The sequence below is a fragment of the Corvus brachyrhynchos genome, unplaced genomic scaffold (genome assembly GCF_000691975.1).
Source record: "Corvus brachyrhynchos isolate BGI_N302 unplaced genomic scaffold, ASM69197v1 scaffold542, whole genome shotgun sequence".
Lineage (NCBI taxonomy): Eukaryota > Metazoa > Chordata > Aves > Passeriformes > Corvidae > Corvus > Corvus brachyrhynchos.
In genome coordinates, this window is record NW_008236766.1 from 1,930,291 (window position 1) to 1,955,176 (window position 24,886).

General features: G+C 36.7%; 1 protein-coding gene across 11 annotated transcripts in view; it reads right to left on the reverse strand.

Moving 5' to 3' along the window:
- Positions 1–2,087: 2,087 nt before the first annotated feature.
- Positions 2,088–24,886, reverse strand: part of MRVI1 (murine retrovirus integration site 1 homolog) — a 61,674-nt gene continuing 38,875 nt past the window's right edge. For 8 of the 11 annotated variants that reach the window (XM_017727387.1, XM_017727393.1, XM_017727386.1 and 5 more), the window contains 16 exons: positions 24,240–24,311; positions 23,715–23,764; positions 23,257–23,298; positions 22,090–22,680; positions 20,146–20,224; positions 17,602–17,722; positions 16,800–16,830; positions 15,554–15,694; positions 13,412–13,543; positions 12,516–12,657; positions 11,538–11,587; positions 9,864–9,971; positions 8,591–8,658; positions 7,062–7,181; positions 6,307–6,438; positions 2,088–5,328 (listed from right to left, as the gene is read on the reverse strand). In XM_017727387.1, coding sequence (XP_017582876.1) covers positions 5,088–5,328; positions 6,307–6,438; positions 7,062–7,181; positions 8,591–8,658; positions 9,864–9,971; positions 11,538–11,587; positions 12,516–12,657; positions 13,412–13,543; positions 15,554–15,694; positions 16,800–16,830; positions 17,602–17,722; positions 20,146–20,224; positions 22,090–22,680; positions 23,257–23,298; positions 23,715–23,764; positions 24,240–24,311 — 2,120 coding nt within the window. In that variant the 3' untranslated portion in view covers positions 2,088–5,087. The remainder of the gene's footprint in view (positions 5,329–6,306; positions 6,439–7,061; positions 7,182–8,590; positions 8,659–9,863; positions 9,972–11,537; positions 11,588–12,515; positions 12,658–13,411; positions 13,544–15,553; positions 15,695–16,799; positions 16,831–17,601; positions 17,723–20,145; positions 20,225–22,089; positions 22,681–23,256; positions 23,299–23,714; positions 23,765–24,239; positions 24,312–24,886) is intronic. The other 3 variants (XM_017727384.1, XM_017727385.1, XM_017727392.1) reach the window with 3 other exon arrangements.

Below are 24,886 nucleotides of genomic sequence, written 5' to 3' on the forward strand. Positions count from 1 at the left end.
TTCCTGCTGGCAATGGACACAGAAGATAGGTTTCTTCCCTTACATTTTGCAAGTATTTTATGTTTTTAAAGAGTTACGTCTCTGCTCCTAGTTTTCTTTCAGCTAAGAAACCCCTGCTGCCTCACCCTCTGGCTCCATTGGCACCTTGCCAATGCCAAGTACTAATTAATAAATTGCTCTACCTGCTTGTACAGTTCAGAATGGTCTCAGTTTGTTTTTTTTTTTTTCTTGCAACAGGATGACTTTGTTTCATCATGTTCAATTTGTGATTCAGCAAACTTTTAGATGTCCTATGTCTCCAGGCTGTTTTCGGAGTCCTGTAAACACAAGTGTAGCAGTAGCTACCTCTTTAAACTGGTTTGCATTTAGAAAGTCACCAATTAAGATATGAGATAGCATTAACTGTTAACTGGGCACAGGCACATCTCCTGCAGCAGCATGTAACACAGTTATTAGATGGTGTTCTGTAAGACAGGCACCTACAAGGCCTGAGGAGAATGCTGGGGGTCAGTGAAATCATGTCTCCATTAGCAATGATAAAATGAAAATTGGATTGTGGTTGGGCTGTGGTTTGGAACAGAACTTGGTAAAACTTGTTGAGATCTTTAGACAAATTTTTAGCTCCAGTTTCTATTCCCTCCCTTATTGTGCTGTACTTACCTGCCCCTACAAAGCCATGGCAATGTCAGATACTGTCATCAGACTGAGCTCTCACTTGAAGGAGGTTTTAAGAGGATTCACTTGCATTTACAAGGTAGAAGCTGAAACAAATAGTTATTCTGTAGCTCTCATGGACTATAGACTGTGGCTGTAAAATACTGAGAACATTAAACAAAATCTTGTCATTGAAAATGCTTACCTTGAACTGCTAAGTGTTTCCTGCCATGAAAACTAATTAATAGGGTTTCTGACATTTTAAAATTGCATGCTAATTGTCCTGCCGGGTCTTAACACTTTGTGCCTACTATCCTCACTGTGGCAAAGTTCCTTTAGTCAAACTCTTGATGCTTAGCAGGATTTTTAGCTGTAAAAATGAGATAAACACCTTCACAACACCAAACAATAATATAAGCTCTCTCACAAGGTCTTACAGATTAGGAGAGGGAGAAAAGAATTTTAGAATGACAAAGCGAGACTGAAATAACTTTGTTTTTGTCTATTTCTTCCTTTTTGTAGCTCAGCTGTTCCAAAACTGTGTAGAAGATCACTTATCTGGACTGTAACAGTACAAAAGGTCTTTACCCTTTTGGTGTGTCTTCTTCATAATTACTGTGGTAAAAAAAGCAGACCTATACTGAATGATTAACTAGTCTTTGACCTAAATACTTATTGTAACCTATATTAAGAATTCCCAGCCTTTTATGTCAGCATGTTTTAAAATGCTGATGAGGGTTGCTAAACAGAAAACTTTTGATAAGGCAGAACACACGTAACTGTTCTCTACAATCATTTCACAAGGAACCTTGAAACTTGAACAACAGTAGAGAAAACAAATAATAATAATAATAATAATAAATCACATAGAAAATACAAATATCAGGGTTTTTTCATGGAAACAGTAATTCCTTTCCAGGTTGTTGATGTCCCAGAGTCTGTCCCCTGACAGCGACCATCGGAGATTCAGAAGCTGAGCATTGACTCCTACCTGCTGTTCTGGCAAGACTGCTCCCCACAAGACCCAGGCTTCCCAGACCTCCCAAGTCTACAAGGACACGAAGCAAATAAAGACTCCTAACCTTTTGCCCAGAATCCTTTGCTTACAGATTTCCCTTGTGGCTTCCCATGTTCAGCCTCCTGCGTGACACGCGGCCTCCCTCTGAAGCAGGAGCTCCACTCTTTGCATGATATTTCAGCTTCCTCTCTCAGCTGGTTTCTAGGGCATGGCTGGGGTGACCCTGCTTACAAACACCTTCTCCATTGACAGAGTTTGCTCTGTTCTTCTGGACCATTTTCCTGAAGAACTGGAAGACTAAGAGCAAGATCCTTGGAACGTGTAACAGTGTAGACAAGGGAGGACTTACTTCATGAGGACATGGCCATCAATATGCAGACAGACCACCCCAAATCTTTAAGGTAAAAACACTGAGCACTTTGAAACCATAATTTTATTTCAAAACTCAAGTATGTGATACTATACAGTACAATACCAGCACACTTGTGCAAAATCTTACAATATTACAAATTTAAATATGATACACAAAAATAGTGCCCTTTTGAAGTTCCTTTTGCTAGAAACATTTGTGCTGTGCAGGAGAAACCATAAATGTGTCATGTTAAAGCATAAAAATAAATATTGCACCTCAAGAAAACTATTTCAGTGTTAATAGCATAAATAATAGGTCTGTTTCTTGTTATCTGATGTGATCTTTGAACACAGAAGAGGTTGTTTGACTTTTTTTCCAGATAAAGCAAACTAATATCCAATAGATAAAATTGTATTTAGAATAGTTTTTGAGCTTAATCTAGTTTCCTATTAAACAAAAGGTGTTTTAATTAAATAACTGAAAAATACAAGCATAGCTATTTAGTGTGCTGTTAGTCATTGTGATTTGTTATTTTTTGTGGGCAGTTTGCTCAAAGTAGTTATAAAAAGAACAATTTTTTAAAATAAACTTTATCTTCATTTTTGCACCCCCATTAAAATCTCTTGCCTCTTTCAGTTCATTTGGGGCTAAATTATGCTTACATCAGACATGCAAGTAATTCAGTTCAAATCAGTACAACTACTTCCGGGACTTGTCCCTTGCGCACTAATTCCACAAAAAGCCAGTGTGCTGAATTTCAAGAGAGGATGGAGATTCACCCACTGACCAATAAAACCTCTTCGCATGCTTAACATTAAGCAATTAGAGGGTCATGTTGATATCAATAACTTTATATGTGTACTTAAAATAAGCTGTTGGACTCACAACAGTGCAGATGAAAATAAAAGCAAATTAATTCAATTACAGGCACTGTTAATTTTTTTTCTTCAGTGCAGCCCAACATTTCCACCATCACATAAATACGTGCCATATTCTTGACATAGAGAAATCTGATTAGGACTATTTACCTTCAATCTTTATTGTCTTATTATTAAGTTATCAATGCTATTTGTAAAGAATATTAAGTTAAAGAAGCTAATTGTAGTAAAGAAGTATTCAAGAAACAACTGACAGGTTTCTTTAAATACTGAAAGTACATGAAATATCACAGTAGTTCTTCACAGTCAGAAATTCTAACTGACCAAACAGATTCCAAGTAGTTTGCAAGAAACCTTCTCCTGTCTTATTCTTTACCAATTGCAATTTAAGACCAAATCACACTTCCCCGTTATCCTTTTTGAACTTCCTTAAGCACACTAATCCTCAATAATATATACTTTAAAACAAAAATTGGGTAGAGACTCCCTTCCCCACACCCAAAAGAAAAAAAAAACCAAATAAAGGTGTTAGTGGTCTGCTCTTTTTTAAATTTTTTTTTCTTTCTCCATATAAATGTCTCCTAAGAAACATGTGGCCAACGAAGATTCACCAGCAGGATACTTGGTACTAGTGCCAGGTACGTGAATTAAATTTCTGACTGAGTTAGAAGCCTGTTTTCTTTGACAGTTAGCTTGAGGTTCAGTGTTTCCACCAAAAGAAGTCAGGACAATATTGACTGCATCAGAACTGAAATTACAGTACTTCATAACACTCTTATCCTTCAGCTGGAAAACAGACTCATTTCTCAATCAGAAAATGCCAGGAGAATGCAGGACAGGAATGCAATCAAGTGTCACACTGGGTTTGCTATTGTGGCTGTAGCTATGGAAAAACAAACATGGTTCACCTTCACTCAGAAGTGACACTCAGCGGGTACAAATGGCACACCTGCAGTGACATTCACATTCTTGTTTAAGAACTCACAACTGCCAAACTGGCAGAACTGGCAAAAAATCTGGGCAAAAGACTGATCTATCCTGATGTGGTAGTTCAGCTTTGGAAGTGTATCAGATCAGTTTTGGTCTTGGCATCAGATTCTGAAAATGAACTACTGAAAACCTGCAGTGAGCTCTCCTAAGCCCTCACTGCTTCCATGGCCGGATCCCTGTAGGCACTGGTAGGGTTCTGGCTGTTCTCAGAACTGTGCTCCTGCTGCAGATCTCAAACAACACCTATTTCCAGTGTTAGCAGTAGGGCAGAGTCCATTTCGTGGGATCACCTCTATACAGAGGTTTGAAGAGCTTTTGTTTTCTTTTTTCTTCTTTCAATAAAGAATTGAAGATTGCTTCCCATGTCCAAGACTGTTGTATTTTGGGCTTGGGCAGCACATGGACTCTTCCAGGCAGCTACCACTTTTGGCTGTAACCACCAATGACTCTGAGTAGCATAGGTAAATTTTTTGCAAATTTTTATATATCAGACATTCCCAGACTTATTGGATGATATCAGCTGTGCCACCTGGAGTCCATTTTAGTTTCTGTTGAGTATCCCGTTTTAAAAAAGGTGGTGGTCCCATTCTTAAAGTATATCATAAACCATATTTATGCATGTACTTAGCATTCCATTTAAATAATCATATAGATAATTCCTCTTATAAAATTATTTTAGCAGCAAGGAATTTGGTCTTAGAATATAATTATATTCTTCCATGGAAGAGTTTCTATTTCTACCCAATAATAATGAATAAGGAAATTAATTAGCCTCTTAAAACCCAAAGGACTTAAATGCAATTAGTACTCCAACAATCAACAATAAATTCAGGAAATACAAAGTAAAGCACTAACTGCAAATGCAGGTTTTATGATGGTCTTCAAAATGTCAATGTCCTGTGCAAATTGTTCTTTTAAATGTCTTGCTTGTTGCTGATTACTGCCACAACCTTACCATGATTCAACACTACATTATTTGTACGAATCCTTTACAATAAGAGGACAGACAGGAGTATTTATCAGAATGGCTTCCTGGCAAGGTATGCTCACCATGTATCCCAAACCTGGTGGTGGAGAGTAACTCACTTAAGGGATCACGTGTAACAGCCATAGGGATGACTAAGCACTACCTTTAACAACGGTGCTCTACTACACAAACTTGCTCAGGGACCGTAAGGGCGTGGTCGCTCCTTTATTATTCCGTTCGTTGCTCCTGTCGGAATCCTGAGTTCCACCAGGAATACTGATGGGCCGCAGAACAGCTGGCCTTCCCTTCAGGTGCCTCTGACTTTTCATCGCAGGAGTTGTAGGAATGGTAGATTCCCAACACCACAGCAAAAATGAATAATGCAGCCACTACAAGCCACAACACATTCCAGTGTTTGCACAGTTTGGGGTACAGGATATATAAATAATTAACGACGACTTCAAGTCTGCTGTAAAATGAAAAGAAAAATGTTATACATTAATCAGATGCAAATTTATTATCTTAAGCTTTTCAATTGGAAAGGTGTCATAGGTGGTACACCATCTTTTTTCCCCAATACAAATACCTTGTCAAAGAAGAATCAAATTGTAAAGTTCCTTTATGAAGAGCTGTACACTCAGATATTCCAACTCCAACTAGTCTATATGAGAAATATTTGTGAGACAGCTGGAGACTGTAAACATGACTCCTATTTCTCCCACCTGTCAGCTGGCAAATCTCAGAGCTGGATATCATGCAAAATTCTGCACTGTTCGTAGCTTGAGCAACTAAATTCAACATTGGAATATGTGGAAAACATTTCTTTCCAATAATGATCTTTCCATGACTAATGAGATGGCTGCTCTCTGAACGTGGCTGAAATCTCAAATCAACAGCTGTTTATAGCTATAATGGTTATGGAATGGAGATGAATTCTTCTGGATCAAGTAAAGATCCCTGCCTTAACCTGGGACTGGACATATTACTTGCTTTGGCCAGCATTCAGTTCCTCTGCATTGTACAGAGAGAGAGCAGTGGGTACAGATGGATGCAATGTCACTCTAGTGACAGCAATGACACACGGCACAAAGTCAGATTCCTGAATTACAACCTTCATGAGACACTGCATATCCACAGGGAGATGCCTTTTGGCATCTAAAGAACTTTTATGGAGCATTCTTTTACCTCAAAGCAGAAGCAAACCCCATCAAGATGAAGCATCTTGATGTCAGCGTACAGCTTTAGCTGAAATATCAAAATCAAAAGTTTTGCATTTTGCAATTACTTTGTCACAGAATATGCCCTTCTGTGTAAATACTGCTATTTCAAATATGCTTCCCTAGACTGGAGGAAAACATGCCAAAATGAGAGTATAAAACATTTGGTTGGGTACCACAAAGAGAAAAAGTGGGCCCTCTTTTATGGATATATTACACCACTGCCTCACCTGCTTTTCAGATTTTTTATCTCATCTTCATTTTCACTTTCTTCATGTTCATCATGACTTTCTTTGGGTGTCTCTTCATCTTCTTCCTTCAGTTCCTGAAGTTCTTTGGTTTTCTTCAAGGCTTCCTGATATCTTTATCAGACAAAACGTTTATTTCTTAGTCTCAGATGTTGTAAAAGCATGATCTTATTTAATGAAAAATTAGCTGTATGTTTTGTTATATGTAATAAAACACAAGTAGCAGTGTTGCAGCACTCAAACAAGAGTAAAAATTAGCTGAAGACCACGAGTAAGGCACACAGACAGCCACCCTTCCCTAACAGAGTATTATACTACAGCTAAGGCCAAATTTATCATTTTGAACAAGAAAAAGAGGTTGTAGTCCTCAGCAGAGAACAACTTCTGTCTATTGTAAAGGAGTCAGTAAATATTTCTCTATAATTTTCCATCATTTTCAATATCCTCTAGATACTTTTTTCCCCTGGAGAATTAATGCAAATCAATCCTAAAGACAGATGGCATGTTGGATTCTGCAGGAGAGGATCAAAATTTCTGTCTCACTCTTCACATAATACAAAATTCTTTGCTTGACATTCAGAAACAGATCCCAAAGTTGTTAATTGCCCCAAAACATGCTGTAAAGCACTTTGTGACACCAACAACATGACTACTCTATTTAAAATTAAATTTTAAAAACATATGTCCTCCTCTGGTAGCACATATTTACAGATCTAGTTCACAAAAAATATTCCCACCCCTTGTTATATGCTTCCTCTTCTATCTTGGCTTTCATTTCAGGACTGATCTCTTCCAACCCACTCTGTGTCACCACAGAAGCTGAGGTTTCACAGTCAGGCTCTCCATTTGACTTTCCACTGCCAAGACAAAAGAAGCAGACAAATAGAAAATAACATCACAGAAATCTGTTGTGTTTGGAGTATACTTCAATTTCATGAGTCGTGATTTGTCTTTTTTAATGTACATCAGAGAAATGAAATGTCTTTCAAAAGAAAAAAAATTAAACACCAAGAAAAATATTAGTTTCAGGACGTTGTGATTTAAGAACAGTAATTATTATGTTTCTAAGGTAAGAAAACTTGCATTTTTATTCTTCTTTTAAAAATAAAAAAAGAGAGCCTTTGTTTCCGGGCTCATCCATGACATTTATTTGCTATTCATGAAAACATTTCCCTCAACTTTCTAAAATTCATCTTAGAAATTGTAATCTGCTACATAAGAGGAACATAATAGAAATAATACCAAATACTAATTCAACAAAACATTGGTTTTATTTGCCTTTTAATTATTCTCCTCTGCTGACTTTATCTGTTGAACTGATGCACATGTTAAAAAAAATACACATACCTCACTTTTCTCACTAGAACTTTTATCAAGTAAAAGTTTTGAGCATTTAGCCTCAAGATAAGCTGTTTTATATTGCTCTCTTCCTGCAGTGCTCTCTTGTTATTTATTTGATCTGGGACAGAGAGTCTAAGTGATTGAGACATAACTTAGCAGATCTATCAAACTCAAGGTTTAATAAGCTCAACAGTGGATCCCATTTCAACTTCTGAAATCTCACTCTTTTTTCAGGCCTTATTTTTCTGGCACTACAATTGATGGCTGAATATTTCAACCTGATTGACACCGTCTGTGGGTAATGGATTTTCTCTCACAAAGTCATATTAACAGTAGACATTATTTTCACTTGGACTTTAAATAAACCATGACTATAAGCTTGAAGTGCTTACACATACAAAACTGTGTTGGACTAGGTAATTCTACACTATTAGACCATCTGGCCCATATACACACACTTATGCTCAAACTTGAATTTCAAGTTCTGCCTCTGTTACTTGGTACCATGATTTGTTTTCTTAGATGCAAATATTGATAAGATTTTTTTGGTTGTTGTTTTTTCTCACAGAATTTCTGTCCAGTTTCAAAAGATGGTCTAGATCTTGCAGAGTTCTTTTGAATAGTAGAAACCAGTGCTGTAGTTCACCATTTTTGTTTTCCCAGTTGTTGCATACTTACATTCTTAGTAAAGCACAGAGGTAAAACAAAGACATCAGATAAATTTTGCCCTGCTTCAGCACTAATTTAAAATACATGAAATTCAATATTCTGTAGTGATCTACACAGTCTAAAACCTTTAATTTGCATGTTTAAAGCATTATAATGAAGAGTAGTAATATCACAGTATTTGAAAAAATATGATGCTTTAAGTTATCATTTAGTATTAGCATTTAATAGGTAATGAGATGACCTAGGCAAAACTCACTTTTCTAGAAGTGCTGGCAGAGCAGGAGTGGATGTCAGGTTGCTCCTTCCATTACTGGGTGATTCAGACTGCAAGTAAAACACAGCAATAAATGTTACATTCATTAATTAGTTAACATTAATGACTAAATAGTTAAATAACAATTAAAATTCATTAATTAATTTCAAAGGAGTGTTCAATAAAAGGACAAAGGCAGTGTGCTGTTAGGTTTCTTTCTCACACTCATGAGCAAAGTATCTTTAATATGGTGCTTCCACATTGCTCCCATTAACTACAGGGAACAATGGACTTGCACACTAAGAATTTTCTCTGACATTCCCTTCTGGCCTGTTTATTTTTCCCCAGAAAATTCTTTCTCCTTCACATATTGATCACTGAACAGTAAAATTATCCTATTGCTCCTCTCCTATTATGCTAAGAACATTAATTTTTTAGCTGAGTTTTCAATGGCAAATTTTAAACAAAAATAATTCATAATAAACCATGGCAAACAAACACACCTGGTTCCTGAAACAATTAACTCTGAGTACATAATAAATAAATTGCACAAACAGATGCTTTTCTTACAAGTAAAATTGATTTAGCTTCTCAGCAAAACCCTCATTTAAATAACCCTATATTTTTAACAGAAAACTGCATAACTTTAAGGTTATGTTCCATCTTCACTCATCTATGAACAGTGAGTATGCCTTGCAGCTTTTCTCCAAAAAACATTTGTATGGATTTATTATGTTCAGGTTAGAGTCTCATTTAATTTATTAAAGTTTTACAAACAAAAATTCAACACAGAGGCTGATAGCTCCAGTGATCCCAGATCATCACAGAACCTCTAAATTTGTACCACATACATTTCTGTACATTAATTACATTTATTTCTGTTCAGTGAACTTTTGGCAATGAAGAGCAGCAGTCCAGCCATGTTCTGCGGCTTCTAGTTAAAATTTCTCTTCTTCCGTGGACAACTATTTTCACAACTTTTTTCTTGTATGTTACTTTAGATCAAAAGGCAAATTGCCTCACTAATGTGTAATGCCTCTGAATCAGCAGCCTGCCCTATTCAACTGTTTCCAAAAGAATAATTTACTAAGATAGAGTGTGAAGGCACATGTCCCTTACACAATAGGAATGACCTCTGTCCATCCCCTTTACTAGGATGGAGTCAAAACGAGTTAAACCAATGAAAAGGCTTCCATTTTTTAGTAACTACGGCTTGGCCCTATGGAAAAGTGGTTTAGACAAAACCTGGTGTCTTTAAAATGGGGGGTTTACTTACCAGGGATGGCATTGAAGGTATAGGTGAAGCTGTTGGTGACTGACCAGGAATGTTCAAGGAGTTAAACTTAGGAACGACTGCAACACTGACTCTTCTCCTGGGCATATTCTGGGAGAAACAACAATTCTTTTATTCTATCATACAACAAGACAGACTGAAGAAAAACTCTGTGGATTAATCTGTGGGGCAAACATGTAGGTCCTTGGGAAAAAGAGAGTTGGGAGCTAAAGTAAGATAAAAGGCTGTTAGGCTGCAGTTTTCCACAGAAATTCCTCTCATATTGTCTGGTATGGCAAGTGCTTAATGTGAAAGGAGGTGTGGCACAGGGATGCTGCTCTTTTCCCTCCATATTGAAAGCCCAGCAGTGTAAATCACACAACAGAAATGTTCTGAGTTTATACTGTCAGCTCTTATCATAGGCCTTTATCTTTGGTTAATGCAGATGCATAATGATACTGGGGAAAGTGCTAGTGTCACAATGACTGGAAAATAATGAAGTCACACATGAAACTCTTGTCTTGCTGTGTACCCATTATGATATGCTGTAGCCACTATGATATATTAATTACATGTAACCCTACTAATTATAATTTGCTGAACAAAAAACATCCATTCCTTCCACAAAAGAGCAGCCCCCTCTCCCCCACCCCTGAGTTGTTAGATAGCATCATGCAACACTGCATATATTTCCCAAAGACCATAAAAATTCTTTCTATGACAAACACATGCTAACTGTAACAATATATTCCAGCTCAAGAACAGATTATGTAAATTTTTGCTGTCGTTTGGTAAGTAGCCAAATGCTTCATCCCATAAAATCTATATAAAATCTATGCTTCCAACTGAATAAAAACATCAAAACACTTACAACATGTAACAGCTTTGTTTTAGTATATATCCAAACACTTCTAAGATTCTGCTCTAGACAACTTTACAGGAAAGGAGTTAAACACAGGTTGAGTGAATACTTAGGAGTCACTCCATGATCCTGGTTCTAGATGAAACCAACCATACCTATTCATTAATGACGGTTTTACTTAATGTGCTTCTGAAAAACTACATAGGGAAGTCTGCAGGCATGGTAGGCAGTCCATTCTAGTGTTTGGGGTTTTTTTCCCCTCCTGTTTATTATTTGGACTTGTCCCTTAAACTTAAATTTAGTATTTTTTTGAGACCTCTGCTTCAACTTATGGGGTTCTTATTCTGAAACCCTGTCTTGCCCTCAGCATGCTCTGTGCTGTAATTCTTTATATCCAACACTCAGAGGTGGCAGGAATAAACTAAACCTGAAGAACTACAACCCAAACAAATAAAAATATGGAAAGAAACAGTAGATTGAGTATAACGCCCATGATCACCAAATTTCATCATGGTCATACTGGGACTCATGCCTCCCAAATCACTGGTTGTTTTAGCAAGTTTTGCGATAGACTTGATCTCCAACACTCAGAAGTTTTGCAGAAATAAAACGCTGGAGTTTCACATCAGGCTCTATTATTGCACAAAGTTGTACTAAATCATGTTTCCAAAATTGCAAAGCATATGCACTAAACTGCATGAACAATACTGAGAATTTACCAGGACAGTTTTGAGCACAGCCTTAAGAACTGAGTGTATGTAGACAAAGAAATTTCACTACATAAAACGTTCATTTTCTTTATATCATAGAAATACCTTTCCAACAGTGAGAGACATGGATCTAGATGAACGAGGAACCCCATCTTCTGCATAGAAACAAAGATAAAGAACAGTCTTAGACTATATCAGTATCTCTAAATAATATTAATAGGCCCCTGCTTGTATTTCAAACTCAGATGCACTGTATTTATACAAGGTCTGTAGTGACCATGTATTTATTTGTCATACAGTCCTCTTCTCAGTTACACCTTGTCCTGGGGTGACAGTTCTCTTCTCAATTACACCTTGTCCTGCACTCTGGTGCCAGAGGAATGGAGGAAAATGCATTGGCAATGTCAATAGTGGTATACCACTTCGCTGCCTTGGACTCCAGCTCGTGCTGGAGCTCCAACATGTCTGGCACAGCAGAGCTCAGCGGTGGAGTCACTTCATTCAAGGCACAATAATCCACAGTCAGTCTCCATTCTCCTTCCGATTTGCACACAGCCAAATGGGACTGTTGAAGGGTGAGTGGGTTTTGCACAAGAAATTTGAAATAATTCCAAAAAATCAAATCATTACTATTTTCACTGAATCAGGCAAAAAGCCCACTATTGGCCTCCATATACAAGTACGTGCAAAGGAAAATCCTCATATTTTAGTTTACAGCAAAGGCAAGAAAAGGTTGCAAAAAGAAAAAAATGTTTTTAATAATGAATTTGCCATCATCTGGACCTAAAAGGTAGTTGCAATAAAATTGTGCAGGGTACATAGATGTGCAAGAGGCCACGAGAAAATATGACTGGATCTCTTCAGAATTTGGGAAGTGGTAGTGATTTCAAATTACTGTATTATAGCATTAAGTATGGCTCATATGAAACATTTTAACTTATTTCTGTAACTTTTTAAGATCTGCTTCTGTAGATCAGAGCTTCATGAACAGGTTTCACGATACTTTACTTTTAATCATTAATAGCACCAACATCTCTCTGAATTAGAGGCAAGACAAACCCTTAAATTTTTATTTTTCCTTACCAGATGCACCATAGCTTCTGCTAGAATTCTGATTGGCAAGTTTCTTGAACTCCATTAATTCAGCATGATCCTTTTCATATGTCCTTTTCAGATTTTCCACGTACTGCATCATTACTTCTGTTGCCTTTGACATACGCTTCTCCTAAGGAAGAAAAGAAGGAAATATCCAGGTAACCTCTACACATCTCCAACACATCATTTGCTTCTATGTGTATGGTCCTTGACAAGGCTAAACCTGGAATAGTTGTTCTTCAAGAAGTATTGGTGCCTCCATGACTGAAAATTCCTAAAGGAGTTCGAAAAAAATGCGCATTCATACATATTTCACAGAATATCATAATTTATTTAGTCATATACCCATACACCCTGCCTGTGTGCCTGTCTGATTAGTTATGTGGTGAGCCACATTTGTTTTCAAACCCTCAAAGGTCTTAGTCACTGGCATCAATCTGGTTACTTTAGAAGGCAGAGGGAACATTCTTGAATCTGGGAGGGTATTGCTGTGTTCTGATTTATACTCACTTTGTTCTCATAGTCTTTGTAATTGACTGATCTATTGCCAAAGGCAGGTGACTGAATTAGATGAGATTTTTGACCCAGAAAAGTTTTCTTGTTTGTGCTGCACTGATTTGAAACTAGTTTCTTGTGCTGCAGCTGTAGTTCTGAATAAAATATGTGCTCCCATTGTACAGATGTTGGATAGCTGAATGGGCAGTCTCCTTCTGTTGGAATTCTATTTCCAGGCTGCACCAGTGTGTTACCTGACACTACAACAGATGTCTTTAATCTGTCAAAATGGCAAATAAAACTCAGAGGGTGAATGTAACCTCTAGCCCTGGCTGGAAAAGAGTGAACACATGGATCCAGGATACAGTTAAACACCAGGATGCCCTCACCTGGCGAACGGCTCCAACCATCTCGGCACGGCTGGAAAGTCTGGCAGCCAAACGCCGCAGCACTGCGATGTCCTCCAGGAGCTTCTGGTAGGCTTCCCTGTGCTCATAGTGGTGCCACAGGTGAGCTGAAGACTGAAGCAAAAATACAGCAGTTTTATCAGCATGTCTGTAGTTCAAATGGAGTGGCCAGAGCCCCAAAATGGGGTAGAAATGTCCAGGCAGAACTCCACAGGGAGAAATTAGCCCCCGAGGGATGCCAGCACTGCCACCACAAACAGACCAGAGTGCTCTGCCCTGTCCTTCACTGCAAACTGCAGCACACAGTTTGAGGAGTTAGAGAGGGCTTAGCACAGCTGCAAGATTTTCCCTTCTGAAATTTATAGTGAAACACGTCTTGCCTCCCATGAACTCTACAAATGCTAAATTCATTTCAACTAGCACTTAAAAATGATTGCTCAGGGGCAAAGGACATTTTAATTCTCTGGGTACAAGGTATCAAGGCCATGCGTGTTCTTTCAGTTCCATGATACTTCACTTATATGGAAAATAAGACATTATAGTCTCAAGAATTGCAAAGCTACTTTGATAATAAATTGCAACCAAAATTTGACTGCAAGGAGCAAAAAGGCATAAGGGAATATGTTTAAGAAAAGTCATGCACAGAATTTCAGACTTTCCTTTTTTTCTTGGCAATTGTAACGTGCTTATTTTCTCAAGCAAATCAGAAGTTCATGTAGACCAGCTTTCTCTTGAAGTTAGGTCTTTGAATAACACATAAATTATAACAAGACTGATTTAAAAAATCAGAAAGACTGGTAAAACTGTCATTGAGCCATAAAACATGAGCCTCTCCTCCAGAAATGAAGACAAGCTCTCAATGAGATTGGAACAAGTCTAGGTCTAATATGATAGAGTTTTTTCAGAAGCCACCACTGCTTTTAATTGCTTGTTAGTTTATTCCATTGTCCAGAACAAAAGCTTTCATAGGAAAGGCATTTCCACTTTGTTATAAATTTTGTGAAAACGCTTGCAAAAGCCAGACTGTGGCGTGTGAACTGCTTAAAGGAAGAAAATCCTAATCACATCCATCCCATCCTGGCAACATGATCCCTGGTGCCTAACTACAGATTCTTAACAGAAATACATGGCAAATTTAGCAGACTTTTTTCAGTCTGAAAACCCTGAGATTTAATAGGCTGTTTCAGCTTGCTTTTTACACAGGGAACAGGGGGAAGATCAGCAAAATATTCAGAACTTTTTGTTTTGTTTTCCAGAAACAATTAATTTGAAAATGGAGATTTGGAATTCCAGGTGAAAAGATGTGAAGATCACAATCTTTCTTCAATTGTGTATTTTCTTATCTGATGATGCGCTTGATAAAGTAAATGGGAGAATCATATATTCTCCCCACTATTTCTCATAAGAATGGCAGCACCTTCTTGAAATAATGAACACTGGCTCTGAAGCTATTTCATTTATCAGCCTTGTGTCTAACCATCCCTCCCTTTATGCATGAAAACATGCACAGCACGTAAGTTGACACATTTTAGCAATATTTTAGTCATTTCAGTTAGAAAATCCACAGAAAGCTGGCAGGAAAGGCTGAAAACTACTGCTGTAAGGGAACAGCAGGGACAACTGGAAGGAAAGCATACTCAGGCCCAAAACCTGTTCTTGAGATTGTATGTATTCCTTAAGTATTCCTTGCTGTTTCCTTTCACATATCGTGCCTTCTAGTATCTGCAGTCAAGAGGCCTTTCAAGTCACAGATCTCAGGACTCAGGTTTCAGAACATGTTGGTATCTGGACACCTCAAATTTACTGCCAAAGAAGGCTTGCCCAGGAGAGGATGGATCAGTGCTCAAACTGCAGTTTTGAATGCTCTTAGCATTCACAGGCTTATTTCAAGGACTGAACAGCAAATTCCAGGGAAGCATCCTCTAGGCATTTCCAGCAATGCTGGCCCACTCTGGCAGAATATGCCCTCTCTCTTTTAGAGTAGTAGGCAGCTCATGGCAAGGAGTTTGAGCAGCAGAAAATGAAACTTTGCGGCTGAATTTACAACAGTCAAACATATTTGCAATGTGTGTGCACTTTCATGTACACTATAGCTCAGGAAAAGAATTCCCGTTGTTTCCTTACCGTAATGGCAGCTTTAAAGTTTTCCAGTTCCTTCTCAGCATTCTCTTCAGTAAGATTTCTCTCCCTCTCTGCCTGGTGAATTCTAGATTCCAATGTATAACTATCATTTCTAAAGGCCAAGGAGAGTTGTACAAATACATTCTGTTTGGATTAAAAAAAGGCATTTTCCAATAAGTCTCACCATAATATAATTTTCAATAACAACTTATGAATAAGATATGTGTTTAACAAATTTTGCTGCTTAAATAAGTATTGAAACAGAAAATTGGAAATATTTTTTAAATTAATTTTCTTTGAAAAATCACTTCTATTTACTTCCACTAAAATGCAAATAAATGCATTGCTGCCCCTTTTCCTGCATGTTTTTCTGGGAGCTCTGTAGGGCAGAGACATAATGAAGGAAGCAGCCTACCAGAAGCATCAGAATCACAATGGATCTGTTTTCTAGCTGGACTTCCTCCAAGGGTCCCTAAGGTTTTTAAACACATAGTCTGTGCAGAGGAAGCCCAGGGATGAGCTCACCATGAGCATTGTTTTACATAAGGGATAAATGCCTACCCCTGAAGTCAGCAAAAGATTAAGTGCTAACATTTTTATTCTCTTGCACCCTGCTTTTAAAGATTGTTTCTTTCTCTACCAGACTCATTATTTCTTAGGATTAATACCTTGCAAAGCACAAGGCACCAACAGCTCCAGTAGACTGCAGCATTGTAAATAAAGATCTTTTTCTTGACTGGTATGTGATTACAAAAAATAGAAGAAACAAAGCCTGCAAGCTAAAGAGCAACCTGCAAACAAAATTATTGGCTTGAACTGAGAAAGTAAAAATTATGTAAACTAACAGCAGGATATTATTATAAAACTGCCCCAAAGCTCATATTGTCCAATAAAAATGCAATTTAAATTATTTAGTTTCTGGTCTCATTTAATCTCAATTTTTTTACTACTTTAAGTATATTAAAATTATTTCCAAAGTGAATGAGTATTTTATTATGAAAAACACAAATAAATGTTTTGCTTATTCCTATCCTGTCATTTTACAATTTCTATTGCTCATATTTCACAAAATTGTTATTTTGATGGAGTGCAATATAGGGTTTTTTAAATGATAAATATATTTGGGGGAAAAAAATCACCCCATTATTAATCACCCCATTAGAATGAGGATTATAATAACCACCCTTAGACTTAAAATAACCACTTAAAATTGGAGAATATGTCTGAAACAATGAGCTTAAGAACATACCTCAACTTCTTTTTCAGTGAGCGGCGGGGAGCTAGAAATAAAAGCAAGAAATTCACATGTTTATGAGTTTTGTCTCTTAAAACAAAGCTATTCTAATATTTAATTGAAAACAACAACAAAATATATGTTTGAGTTTTATGAGTTTTCCACTACTTTTCGGTATTGAATACAATCAAGCAATGGTCTTTCAGAAGTTCTCCACCTCATGCATCCATTTATATAAAATAATGTATATAAAAATTCCTTCACAATAAATGTTTAATATTTATTTAGTCTGCACAGAGAACCCTTATTGGCTGCTTCAGATGACTGAAGCTCTGGTGGTTTTGGTACAAAACCATGTGGGTGAATGAAGGAATGATTTTTGGCTGAATAAGTTTAGAATTGTTTTAATGTCTTGGAAAGTCCAAATCAATGAATTCACAAGTGAGTCCTTCAACTACATTTGCAGAATAAACTCCATTTCCCTGAAAAGTTGTCACCTGCAGAAAAATTGCAGACTTCTTACACACTCAAATTCTACCATTGGAAAGCATCATCTGGCCTGATTATTTTTATGGGGGAGAGAAATATTAATATTTTCAGTATGAGTTCTTATCTGCAGCAGCAATCCTGGAACCCAGGAGTGGAAAAATCTGTATAAAAATCTACTTGTAGGACCAGTTTTCAGAAAATTTGTGTTGCACATTCTAAGATGCAACAATTTGTGTCCCTATGAATGGAACTCCATAAGGAAGTTGACTGGAAACCATTGGTGTGCCCTCTCCTCAATGATGTGTTTCCCCTTCTAATGAGCTTTTACCTTCCTGGAAGCGATTTGTGCACTCGCAGTTTTCGCAGCAGTACATCAGGAATGCTGGGCATGACATCAGAGCTGTTCTTTGTCTCTTCCTCTTCAGTGGGGGAAGGGAGAGGTGAAGGGCCTAAAGACATTTTCAGATTAAAACAATTATGTTACTTGAAGAGTCATGCATTCCTTTCTGGAAATTTTTAGCTGAGATTTTGTAATAGAATACTGTCATTTTCTAAGGCTATTTAAGTGCCACCTGCCAAGATGAAGTCTAGTATAATGTACTATACTACAGATGTTGTGCACCATTTATTGTTGTAAATTACATCCTGTACCTGTTTGCACTCTATGTTCATTGAAACAGGACATAAAGATTATACTTACATTCTCTGATTCTGTCACTTTCATAAGGACCAAGAAATGGCTAACTTTTTTTTTAACTCATGTTACTCAGTTTCTGTATTTTCATTTTATTTAATTTTACAAATATTAGTTCCTTTATCTCCTTCTATCCTGCCAGAATTTAATGAAGGACTCTCCTGTAGAAAAGGCAGATTCCCCAGTCTGAATCTCTCACTTGGGAAGGAATCTTTGTATCGTTCTCCTGTTTATAAGTTTAACAGAAGGACTCTTAGACTTGCCATGTAATTAGTGTGTAAATCTGGAGAGCATTAACATGAAAGACAGAAAAGGAGATTCTTTCCAACTACATTTTAGTTCCGTGCATTTGCTTTATATTAAAAAATTCCAGTATTTACTTAAGAACAGTCATGTGTGTCCCATAAAATGCAGCCTGACACCACAGTGTTTCCAGATTTAATGCACTCCACTTACCTAAACTTGTGTAGATGCAGAGTTTGTTTACTCGGACGGTGACAGTAACTTGTCATTGATTAAAACCATGATGGAGATAGTACATTGAATTCATAACAGTAATAATGAAGCATCTGGCTATTTCCTATTTTTTAAGCAAAATTACTACTCCAGTTGAAAATGTGGTTTTTACGACAATGTAAGGAAGTAGGTCTCCCTAACAAATTAACTAAGAATTTGACCCCTTGCTTGTTTTCCCCACTGAGGACAAAGAGTTGACCCTTAATGTTCTGGCTACCATTTAGATAACTTACTGGACTATAAAAAGCTTGTGATACTCATGAGATCCATGTCAAGAAGCTGGATAAAATAATGCCTAGCTTTTAATAATGTTTTCCTCAAGATTTCCAAACCTGCAAAAATTATGTAACAGGCTGGTAAAATGGCAACTCCTTTACACTTTCAAACAGAACCTGCTAAATAATTTCTGGGAAATTACATATTAGCAGAATGACAGAAATAATATTATCATATCTAAGAATCCAAAGATGTAATCATTAAATATAGAGGACAAGAAGCCTCCTTTAATCTTGATTAATTCAGACTGAAGATGAGTCTGTTTCCAGACATAACATGAAATGTAATATCTCAACAATCTCTCAGTGTAACAGGAACTTTAAGGCCCAGTGAGCTAGTTCCAGTGCAAATACATGAATTAGTAAAATGAAGAGTATTAAGAAAAATTGAAATTGTCTTTGGATTAAATCTTGAACAGTCAGTTTCAGCTCCTTTCATAGCAACCATCTCCATTTCAGTTAATGTCACACTGAACAAGTTCTGACTTAACTACTTACAAACAAATATATATTTTGGTTTAAGTATTTTAGGTTGATATATTTGGCTTAAGTATTTTAGCTAAGCACTACTGCTATTTAATTCTTCCACATGTTGAATTGTCCTCAGGTTTATATCTTTATCTTAATTTTAATTCTGAATTTTTTAGATGCAGCTACAGGGATCAAATCTTTTTTGCCTGTGTTAGATTGCAAAAAACATTTGGTGGCAGATTTATTTTTCCTCATTTATGTGGAGTTTTAAGCTTTTTCCTTAAAAAAGCATTTTCCTTTATTTTTCCTTAAAAATCACACAAATTGAGGTTAAAAAATCCCACTTATTGTGAGGCATATTTTTCCAATCCTTCAAACACATTTATGACTCTTCTCTGGCCTTACTTTTTCTCATTCACATTGACATGGAAATGTGGACCAGAAGTGAAAATGCCATTTCCATACTTGCCACACATGTACTGAAATAAAAAAGCAGGAATAAAGCATCCCATCTCTTATACTCCCAGGGATCAAGTTCACCCTTATGACCATAATATCTTGCAGAAGTTACATCCATTCAATCCATCACTGCTGAAATGTTTTTACAGAAGGTTACTGAAACTTCAGTCCTACAAGTATTAGGTACAAACCAGACTCGGTTCCACATGTGCATCTTTTCCCTTGGTTATAATAATTCCTACAGTATCTTCTTGGTTCTAATCATCAAGAAATTGAGGTACTTCCCAGTATTGGTCTCTCTTGTTCATCATTTATTACTGTTCTCCACGGCTGCTTCAACTATTATTGCAATTGAAGTGAAAGACTTTTTTCACTTTTTCTCCTTGCGCCCACATAATAGTCAGTTATAAAAATCAGTATATAACAAGCACTTCTTCCAGCTTTTATGATACTGCACCTTTTTCCTGTTCCACTGCTTCACTAAGTTCAGGAAGTTTAAGTCCAACTAGATTTTGATTTCTCATCAAAATATGCTCCTGTGAAGAAAGCCAGTAACATTTCTAAGTAACTGAACTACAAATCTCAAATATCCCTGTCACATGAACACTAAAAATAACATTTACTTTAGTTAATAAGCACAATAGAGATGTTTGCATTACATTACAGTCAGATGCTAAGTAACATGGATACTCTTAAATTCACACATATTCTAGAATATTACATATTTCAAATTTCATAAAGGCATTATTTAGAAAAATTCCTGGTCATGCAAACAGAGATTTTCAAAATGTGCTCCTTATTCAAGTAGATATATAGAGTTTTGGTAAGTGAGAGCTTTAGTAACTGACAATGAAAAAAGCAATTTTGGATGTAGCCACAGTAATAACTAAGTATCCCAGATAATAGAAAAAATTCAGAAAATCCTATATATGAGACTTTGCCACTTTGACTTTATTAAGACCAGAGCTTGGGATGCTACAGCTGCAAGTTAATGCTTCACTGTTGCTGTGTTCTACCTCTGTTCCTTATAGGTACAGAAAAATGGACTCTCTAGGATTAAACTTTGTTGTCTTATTTCTCCTTTTATCATCTCCTCATTTTCTTTCATATTCTCACATATGTTTAAACAAACACCTGCTTTTGTTTATGAGTAGATAATTTCTACTGGAGACAGAGCTCAAATCTTACCTAACTGGAATTATAGACCACATTGCAATAATTTTTTGATTCTCTTATTTGTGCTTAACAGCTTCTATGTCACTCAAAATTATAGAATTAAAGAATTATAGAATGTCTTGGGTTGAAAGGGACCTTAAAGATCATCTGGTTACAAATCCCCTGTCATGGGCAGAGACACCTTTCACTATCCCAGGCTCAGAGTCCCATCCAGCCTGGGCTTGAACACAGCCAGGAATGGGGCATCCACGGCTTCCCTGGGCAACCTGTGCCAGGGCCTCACCACCCTCACGGTAAAGAATTTCTTCTGTAATTATATGGCTCAAGGGTCTCTGTAATCAAAACTTCCAGTACATACACACTAAGAATATGTGTTATATAAACAGGAAAAGATGAGTAACTAAGCTGCCATTCCCAAACAATACAATGGGAATGAATTAACCAAAGTGCAGAATTTGAGGTCCTTGCTTGTCAGCCCTATATTCACTACTGGGGGTCAAGGAAAATGTCCTTATTAGGCTGTTCAGGAAAGTACTTGCTACTTCTTTTTTTCTTCTCTTTCTTTCAAAAGTCATTATTAGTAATAGAGACATGTTCACTGCTTTCTTTTGGTGGTTTATAATTTCACTAAATTTCTGCTTTTTTTCTTATGGCTTAATGCTTAACTTTTACTAATCATTTAGAAAATTATTTAACAACAGATTAGTTAATAAATATTGCAGTCCAAATCTATTCTTTTAGAAGCTGACACATTTGCAGCATGTTAGAATTAGGAACTGTGAGTCTGGGCATGCTCTACCTGCCCTTGCTCTCAGAGATGCCCAGTTTTACAGCTCTGGACACACTGAGATATTTTCTGAGAAGGTTCAATAATCAACCGATCATTACAAACCCATTTCCTGTCCTCTGAGCTCTTGCAAATGGAAACATGCAAGAGCACATGCCCATGCATATGCACACATCGAAGTACCACAGTGCACTTGATGCATATTTGAAGAGAAGTAAGAAATAGAATAATTCCTTGGAATTTACTTACAGGTTACAATTTAGTAAAATTGCAAAGGACAAACATGATACAATTCTGTATTGATTATGCTGAAACTGTTTCCCATTTTATCACTGTATGTTTCTTGCAGTGATAAAAATAATGCTGAACATGTTGGAAGTTTAGTAGGGTATGAGAACGACTTTTTAAAACAGGATAGAACTGGTGACCAGGACTTACCTCTCTGAGTTTTGTCAGCTTCTGCATTCGAACTGGCTGAACTTGGATTTGAAGGTCTTTGAATGCTTTTAACTGATTGCTGGATTTATTACCAACAAAGCTTTTATCTTCCTCAGATGGTAATTTTAAAGGGGCTTTCTCTTTCTGTCCAGGCTCCAAGCTATCCCAGGATACAGCCCGTAATAGAGGAGGACGCAGTCCATACAGTTTAAATTCTGGTTTACATGGAACTTTATGGTCCCTCATTTCTGGAACAGGAATTTTTAGCTTTGAGTCCATATTTCCTATTCCTGGTCCTGGTAGATGGGTTCTTAAAGGAACATCATTTTCTTTTCCTTTCTTGAGGAATGATTTTCCAAGTTCATTTTCACAAACATTCATGCAAGTATTAAGAGACATTCTGCCACCATCGCCAGCTGAAGGGGAGCATTTAGGTAAAGTATCCATATGTTTACATGGATCAAAGTTTTCCTTTTGGTCTGAGTGCTTCTCTTTGGAGTTTTCAAAGGCAGCAGAACGAGGAACCAATCTTCCCTGAGAAATCTTTCTTTGATCATTCTGCCTTCGATCAATTAATCCTTTTGCAGCATTCTGAAAGTACAGGGAAACACATGAAACACAGAAACAAGTCCAGATTCCTCTTTTCCCTGGCCCAAGGACAGATTTTAATTGTAAAAAGCCATTTCCTTTTCAGTGACATTTGCTTTTGAATATGTGCTGTTGACAAGAGAAATAATTTTTAAAACGCACTTGAAGAATACTGAATTGGGAATCTCCTCTCTGAATGTTTGAGTTAACCTCTCCCATTCCGGAGTCCATTATAGCAATCCACCTAAAGCCAAGTTCCTTAGCATCCTAATGTAATGGAAGGACAAAAAAACACTGGTGTAAACTAAAATGGCTACAGTAGATACTTTTACTTTACTTATGAAGTTATTCAGTATATTGATTTTAATTGAGCTAGAACAGGGTGCATGATAGGACGGAAAGACAGCTGCAAGCCCACTGTCCTCCACTACTTTTGAAGGTACTTCATAATTTCTTAGAGCAGTGTAATTTTCTTTTCACTCAGTGAACAGACTTCCAGCATTTTTAGTCCCATCCATAAGTCATACGTGTGCTAAGACAAACCAGCACACTGTTCAGCTCTTAATGTGAAACACTTACCTCTGCAGTTTGCCTGTCATCCTCTTTCACAGTTCTGTTATTCTAGCAAGAAAATGAAGAAAAAAATGCCTTACAAGGTTATCTTTCACATCTATGCTGCAAATGGTAGATATAGATATTAATGGCTGAACTCTGAATCTCTTAAGTTTTACATTGCTTGTAGTATTTATTTATGAAATAACTTTAGGGATTAGTTTCTTCATCGATTAGGGTTATATTGGATATTTTTCTATTTTCTACACTTAATAGATCTTTATGATCTTTCAGTTCTTGTTACCTCATGGATTTTTGTCGTCAGAGTAAACATTTATTAGTCCCTCGCTGTACATAGAAAATACCAGTAATCCAATTTTGATATATAAAATGGTACTCCAATTTTTATCAGGGACTAAAAGGGCAGCGTATTATAATATAGTACTTTAATAACCAGGTTATTGCACAGACTGTTCAGTTCTTACCTGCCCTGGAGATACTGACTCAATACTAGTGGTTGTGCATGCCTCAGACCCTGAAAGACACACTCAGAATTAGGGCATATCCTGATATTTTGCTCAAAGTTTTTACTACTATAGCATTAACAAACACATATGTGCACAGCTCCCCATAATACATGAAGGACAAAAATTCAAATGTCAAAAATACTATTAAAAAGGAAAAAACCCATCAAATGGATAGTAAGATAGACATCATTAAAGCCTCTCAAAACTTCGTTATCAATAAAATTAAAAAACTAAAACAAGTGACCCCGCAGAACCACAAGAATAAAAATATAATAAAAATATCTATATGCAAAAATATATTTTGTATGCATTCATGGGCTATATCATATTCAGGACTATATGCTTAAATCTACTCTTCTTGAGAAGTAGTAAAGAAATACATTTTTGGTGAGCTCTTATAAGTTAAAGTTTGAGCCTGAAAATGACTGGATTTGATGATCTTAGAAGTCTTTTCCTCCCTTAATGATTCTATGATCATTTTACCTGATGGAAGAGTGAGAGAGTTGCTCCGAGATGCTACGGGTGAAACTTTAGGACTAAGAGTAGGGGAAACTGCTTCATTAGAACAAAGACAAAAACAAAACGAAAAGGTAATTTTACTTTCTAGGCTTGTATCTTCTGTATTTTCAGAATTCAGATGAGATTAAAACATCAATACCATAGTTATCAGTCATATGTTTGTCCAGAACCTGACAAGCCATTTTAATTGCCAGGTTGTACTTCGCAATTAGGAGTTCAGAGTATGTTTCATGTCTTACAGTTGTCAAAAATGGATATTTGTCAAAAATTTCTATTGATACAGGGAATCCTTGTTCTCCTCAGTTTTCTGATACTGCAAGCACTGAGGAGATGCAACACAAGAGAAGATTCAGGAGGAATTTAGGAATAAAAGGAGGTGATGTATAGTTATGGGGGTTTCTTTCCCTCCAGAAAACATCAGCTCAATTTTAAGATAGAACTTTGTTTGAACTGGCATTTCAAAGCAAAATGAAAGTCGTATTTCATGGTAAAATGGCATTTTGTTCCAGTTTTCATATGAAGGGAATTATAATTTCAATTGACATTCCAGAACAAAACATTTTATTCTGCTGTTTTTAAAGGAGGATCCAGTCCATTTAGCTTAGTTTATG